General features: G+C 47.1%; 1 protein-coding gene across 5 annotated transcripts in view; it reads left to right on the forward strand.

Annotated features, from left to right (window-relative positions):
• Positions 1-6,896, forward strand: part of ZNF783 (zinc finger family member 783) — a 28,248-nt gene that overhangs the window by 15,113 nt on the left and 6,239 nt on the right. The window contains exons 1-5 of one of the 5 annotated variants that reach the window (XM_025038990.1): positions 58-322; positions 2,468-2,869; positions 2,954-3,080; positions 3,243-3,371; positions 6,602-6,718. In XM_025038990.1, the coding sequence (XP_024894758.1) occupies positions 302-322; positions 2,468-2,869; positions 2,954-3,080; positions 3,243-3,371; positions 6,602-6,718 (796 nt within the window). In that variant the 5' untranslated portion in view covers positions 58-301. Of the gene's footprint in view, positions 1-57; positions 323-393; positions 1,037-2,467; positions 2,870-2,953; positions 3,081-3,242; positions 3,372-6,601; positions 6,719-6,896 lie in introns of those variants that run through there. The other 4 variants (XM_025038995.1, XM_025038994.1, XM_025038993.1 and 1 more) reach the window with 4 other exon arrangements.

A 6,896-nucleotide genomic window follows, 5' to 3' on the forward strand; every position in this document is an offset into this window, starting at 1 on the left:
GGGCGGCCCCGACGTCAGGGGACAGGCCGGGCTTTCCAGCAACACTGAAGATGACAGGCCTCGCATTTGAACCGAGTGGCCGGTACCCCCTAGCCATTGTCTCATTGGAGGGCCAGCGGCCGCAGAGGCAGGCAGGGAGGGCCGGGTCGCCAGCCTCATTGGGTTCTGACAACCAAAGTCCAAAGCTCGGGGAGGGGCCTGGCCCAAGGTCGGTCACCCAGTCGAGGCCAGGCCGGGACTTGGAATTCCACCCGCTTTAACATACCCAGCATTCTACTTTAACCTAAGAGGAAGGTATTGAATGCCGTGTACAGGAGAGATTGTACGTGGGTTTTTATTTTATTTATTTATTATTTATTTATTTTTAAGATTAGTTCGGTGCATTTTAGAATGTGGGCTGATAATATGCAAGTGTGTACAATTCGGAGAAAGTCATTTGGCTGTTTTGGTCACAGTAGAAAAACACTTGTAAGAAGCTCTATAAATTGTATTATTATCAATACATCTCAGTGAAGTTTTTGGAACCTTGATTTTTCTGGATGTTTCTTATGGAGGAGCTTTCTCTCTCTCTCCCCTTTAATTAGCAGTTTGGCGATGCTTCCTTTAGGGTTCTCTGAGTGCAAAGGAGAGAAGGGGCGGAGGCACTGCTGCAGGTTGATGGCCCTGTTTGCTGGAGGGAGACCCTGGGGAAGGCCTTTCTGTGACTGTCCAGGTGACATCTTCAGCTCCCAGCCAGCCCAGGACCCCTCCCTCCGCACCCTTTCCACGGTTTCTACCCGCCGGCCCCTTCCCTCTGCCATCTTGCAGCACCTGAGATTGCAAGAAAAGCTCCCCAAACAGGACTGATTTGCCCTCTACTTTTGAGAGCCCGTGGTTATTACACTCTTGTTTATCGTGACTGTTTCTATGCAGAATCTTTCTCCTGGAGGACGAAAGAACCATGTAATGTTTCTGCATCTCCATTGTACCTTCGCTATGATGGGAGTTTAGAACTGGATGGATGTGTTGTTGAATTGTTTAGTCATTCATTCATTCAGTAAGTGTTGGTTGAGCATCTGTTCTTTTAAAAGCTGGGACTACTGCAGCAAATACACATACCTTCATGGAGCTTATGTTCTTGTGGGGAACCATGACACTGGCAGGCGCACAGAGTCATCATAGGTTATTAGTGCTGTGAAGGAAAAGACTAACAGACCTATTTTAGACATGCCGGTCAGTGAAGGTCTCCGAGGTGATGTTTAAGCTGGAGGTTTGTATGAGAGGAAGCCAGGAGTGCCGAAGGTGCAGCAGGAGCTAAAGGGTAGGGGAGAGCTGGGTGTCCTAGGAGTGTGAGGAGGCCAGAGTGGCCATAGTGTAGTAAATGCCTAGGAGGATATGTGGTCAGGCAGGTAGGCTGCAGTCTGGAAGAAGTTTAGATTTTATTCCATGTCCACTGGGAACCTGTTGAAGAGTTTTAAGCAGGCGACTGAAGTGAACTGGTCAGTATTTATAAAAGGTTGCTGACCACCCGGTGGCAGGTGTATCGCGGGGCAAAAAGGTGAAGCAGGGAAATGAGTTCAGTGGAATTGCTGTGGCTCCGGTGCAAGGTGGTTAGGACTGGGGTTAGGTGATGGTGGAGGAGAGAAGGAGAAAAGAGGATGGACTTGAGACGATGTCAGAATTTGCCCTTGAAGGATGAGTGAAATGGAGGGGTGAGGTGTCCATTCATCTTTCCAACAAGGCTTTCAGCAGGGTAACCCGGGACTTAGGCTGTCGTACATGCTCAGGGAAGGCTCGTCCAAGTTACGCTGAGGCACTTCAGAAGCCGTTTCTAGAGCACTGAAGGACAGTGGCATGAAAGAGGTCATGCAGAAAGGCCTGGGAACTTTCATACTGCGTCCCTGCGCCAGACCCGTGGCCACCATCATCCTCATCACTCTCATCTCAGCTGATCGACAGAGGGCTCACAATTATTGAGTATTTGCTACAGGCTAGACGTGCTAAGTTGTGTCATTAATTCTTACAGTCATGTCACATAGGTACTGTTATTAGCTCCATTATCTAGATGTGGAAGTGAGAAACCTGGCCCAGAGTCAGTCAGCTTCTGAGTGGCGGAGTCGCCAGCTGCACCCAGGCCGTCTGCAGACCTCACATTCTCTGTGCTTCATTCAAAACCGGTACCTTCGTTTTGAACAGAGACTAAAACCAGGAGGAGAGTCTCCTGTCTGAGAAAGCAGATATCTTCTCTCTTTGGCCATGTTTTTCCTCCTGTTTCCGACTTGTGATACCTCTGCCCAGCCAGTGTCTCCTGTCTCTGAAACTGGACTTCTGATGTCTCCACCTCCCCATCCCCCGCACAGCTGACTGCCTGCCCCTCAGGATCCCGGATGCGGCTTTACCTGGGCGGGTGCCAGTCTGAGGTTTCTTTTTGAGATGGACATTTTGATTGTATAATTCTTGTAACATCTTTCCTTTCTCTTGTGGACAGGCTCCAGAGATGGACAAGCAAATGGGGGATGAAAAGCCTTCAACACCTTCTGCATCGCCCCAGCCGCCTGCTGAGAAGAATTCATATCTCTACTCCACGGAGATCACCCTGTGGACGGTGGTGGCCGCCATCCAGGCCTTGGAAAAGAAAGTGGATTCCTGTCTGGCCCGCTTGTTGACTCTGGAGGGGCGGACGGGGACAGCTGAGAAGAAGCTGGCCGACTGCGAGAAGACGACCCTGGAGTTCGGGAACCAGCTGGAGGGCAAGTGGGCCGTGCTGGGGACGCTGCTACAGGAGTACGGGCTGCTGCAGAGGCGGCTAGAGAACATGGAGAACCTGCTGAGGAACAGGAACTTCTGGGTCCTGCGGCTGCCCCCGGGCAGCAAGGGGGAGGTTCCCAAGGTAACCCTGGGCCCCTGGGGTGGGACAGCCTAAGGGACCGTGCCTGTAAGTATGGGCGAGCGTGCATGAGGCTTGTGGTTCCAGGTGCCTGTGACCTTTGATGACGTGGCCGTGTATTTCTCCGAGCTGGAGTGGGGTAGGCTGGACGAGTGGCAGAAGGAGCTCTACAAGCACGTGATGAGGGGCAACTACGAGATGCTGGTCTCCCTGGGTAAGGCCGCGGAGAAGAGATCTGGGCCTTTGTTTGCAGGTCGGCCTCCTGCAGTCTTGTGTCCTCGCTTTGGCTTCTGTTCCTCTGGTGTCTCTGTCTCTGGGCAATTGCGTAGCAGGCGTCCAGCCCTGACCCAGCTCTCTGTCTCCGTTCTATACGCAGATTATGCCATCTCCAAACCGGACATCCTCACCCGCATGGAGAGGGGAGAAGAGCCTTGTCCTGAAGGCCTGTGGGGCCAGGAGGAAGGGAAGGAGAGCGAGGCAGCACGCCCAAGGAGGCTGGGCCCTGGTGAGTGGGCGCAAGACGGGGACCAGCTGGGGCAACCTGAACCATGTCCCCACTCCCCTGGGCTCCCCAGACGTGCTACACAGGCCCGTGACCCAAAGCGGGCATGATCTGTCCCAGGCCGGCCAGTCGGGGCAGGGGCGGGGCTTTCGCTTTCGAGCTGCACAGTTTCTGCATCTGTGCGAGGGGACGGCAGTGCTTGCCCCGCATGGCGGCTGTGAGGGCTAAGGGGATGATGGCAGGCGTAAAGCGGCGCGTTTTATGTAAGTGCGCACTTGTTATCGGCAGTAAGGCTAGTGGCAGCAGCAGCATCGTTGCTACCGCCTCCTGCTTCCCCGTCAACCTCTGCTCCCCAACTGTAACCTGTAGCTGTACGGCCTGCAGTGTTCTGGCTGCCCTTTGTGGAAGTGGACCCTCCTGGAGGAGGAGCCTGGGGACAACTTTGTCCCCACAGCTGCTGTGTATAGGACGGTGATTTCAAAGGTGACTGTATATCAGAATCTTCTGGGGAGTTTTTTTGGTTAAATAAATGAAAAATTTAAAAATAAATGGAAGTAAAATTCTACAGTGAACCTCCAAATCATCAGATTCAACGATGATTAAGAGTTTGCCACATTTGCTTCTTCCTTTTTTCTAAACATAACCAAAATACCATTATCACACCCAACAGATTAATATCTAATACCTAGAACATGTTCTGTTTTCCTTGATTGTCTCTTTAGGTGTTTGGATCCTATTTCTAATAAACCAGTCTACATAATGCGTCTGGCTTACAAAAAGTCCATAAAAAGCCTATACCTTCCCCAACAACTTTATTGAGATATAATTAACATACTATGCAATTCATGGGCTAAAGTATATAATTCAGTATTTTTACTATATTTACAGAGTTTTGTGACCATCACCACAGTCTAATTTAAAAATTTTCTTGTCTCACCTAAAAGAACCTATAGATGTTAGACAACTTTTTGTTCCTCTCTCCCTATTCCCCAGCCCTAGGCAACCACCAATCTGCTTTCTATCTCTATACAATCACCTATTCTAGGCATTTTGTATAAATGGAATCATACGCCATGTGACTTTTTGGGTCTGCCTTCTTCCACTGAGCACGTTTTCTAGATTTACCCACGTCGTAGCAGGTATCAATACTTCATTCCTTTTCATGGCCAAATAATATTCCATTGTGTAGATATACCACATTTTGTTTCTCCATCAATTGATGGACTGTCCTCACCTCCCTCCTTTTAATGTCATCTATGTGTCAAAATTTTAATATTTACTTTTTAAATGCCATTATTTCCCACATTCTGGATTTAGTGTCATTTAACATGTTCTTCTATTTCTTCCATTTCCTGTAAACTGGTAGATCAATCTAGAGGCTTATGTAGATTCAGGTTCAATCTCATTGGCAAGTCTACTTTAGAGGTGGTGCTGTGTACTCCCTGCTACATCACGTCAGGAGACATAGAGGGTCCAGTTGCTGCTTTTTTGTGATCATCAGCCCCTTAATCCTCTTATTATAAAGTTCTCCATCAACTTTTCACCTGATGATTTTAATGGTCATTGAAGATTATTGCCCATATTTGTTATTTCGTTAGGGGTTGCAGAATGGTGAAATTCTGTTGTTACTTCTGCACTGAGTAGCTGAAATTCTTTTATAAAGAATAATTTCTCTAATTAACTCTTTTAGTGGCCCTGAAATACAGTCTGTACAGAAAAGGCAGGGTAATACTTACCCTTCATCAGAATGAAGAGTTGCAGCTGCCACGATATATGCCAACTCTTTGCAGCCACTTATTTTCATGCTTAATTGTCCCATCTTTAGCTCATGGAAGCCCCTTAAAGTTGGCCCTTAGGTCATTTTGCTGTGACATTCAGTGGCTTTCAGACATCATAAGATGTTCCTGAGTCATCTTGTATATTTCTTGCCCCAGACCTGGAATAAAAATTTCTCCAAGGAGTTTTGATTCCTTTCGGTGAGGAATGATATTTAGAGACTGCAGCATGAGTGCCAGTAGTAGCTAATTTTTGACAATTATTACTAATAAGTGTTTTCGGAAAACATGAATTTTTGAAAGAAAAATCATGAGTTTACATTGATATTTCTAATTCAAATATAATGTTATTTGATTTTATACTTGTATGTCACTTTTCTTTTACATGGATATTTTCAATTTCTTACTATATTAGCATAATTACTTATATGCATTATCTATGTGCAGTCCTAATATTTTCATTCTCCTATAATATCTTATAATTTTAAAATATAAAGCCAATATTACTAGTACTAGCAATTAGATTTTTGATTGAAATCTGAGATTTCTTTGCAGCTCTTGTTCTCTGAATGCATTTCATTCAAGGACTTACAGACAAAATAATGCCTTTTAAAGTCACTTGAAATAATTATTTTCTCTGTGATTATGTCACCAACTCAGTATACAGTTAAGTTCATTTTTCTTCATCAGCTGAGGTGATCTTGGGGTTTTTTCTCCCTTTGTTCTGTTAATATGGTGTATTCTATTGACCTAAGTTCATACATTGAAGCACCCTCGCATTCCAGGAATGAATCTACTCGGTTGTGTTTAATCCTTTTAATATGCTGCTGATTTTGGTTTGCTGCTGTTTTGTTGAGGTTTTTTACATAAGGTCATTAGAGACATTGGTCTGTAGTTTTAGAGGATCTGTCTGGCTTGGCTAGCAGTGTGATTTTAATGGTATCTCTCTCATTATGAGTGTGGTTTAGTATCTTTTTGTTTGTTTATGGGCCATTATAACTGTTTATTAACTTCTGTGAAATACTCATCTCTTTTGCCCTAGGAAGCTTTTTAAAATGATAAACTTCTTAGACCCACCCATATCTACTGATGAGAATCTTGGGGTGCTCCCTAGGAGATCCTTATACACTAGCCTGGGGGAGGACTTAAGATTAGGAGTCACTGTTACAGTGTTCTGAGCCAGGAATCCGGAAAGGGCAGACCCTTGGCCCTGCTGTGTGACCTGTCTAGTACCATCAGGTGAGTTACAGTGCCGTACTGCTTCCTTCTGTCAGACATGAAGGCTTTGGCCTAGAATGTAGTCACGAGATGATCAGTGAAGTCCACTTAATTATCATATCCTGTGTTTGCCCTGATGCCCCAGGTCCCGGTGACTGAATGTAGGCTTCTGGCTTGGGGAACTTTGTGTTGTCCTCAGTGTCACTGATTTGTGTTCCCCCAACCTCCCTCCATACCCAGAGCACATCGCCAGCCCAGCCAGCCCTGTCCGGAAGGAGCCACAAGAGAGGCAGCCCCCTGAGCACCAGCACCAGCCAGTCTCAGGAGCAAGAGCAGCCCCGCCCGGAGCAAGCACAGGTGAGTGAGGGCTGCAGGGCAGCGGTGTGGACGGCATCCCAGCAGCAGTGACAGACCAGCAGTACTGAGAAGATGACCGGGACCAGCTGGGCGGAGCCGGACAGACTTCCTGGAAAGGGGGCCACCGAGACAGGCCTTAGAGGAAGAGGAGATTTTGCTGGGAACATAGGGCATTTCA

Source organism: Pteropus alecto, unplaced genomic scaffold (assembly GCF_000325575.1).
Source record: "Pteropus alecto unplaced genomic scaffold, ASM32557v1 scaffold48, whole genome shotgun sequence".
NCBI lineage: Eukaryota > Metazoa > Chordata > Mammalia > Chiroptera > Pteropodidae > Pteropus > Pteropus alecto.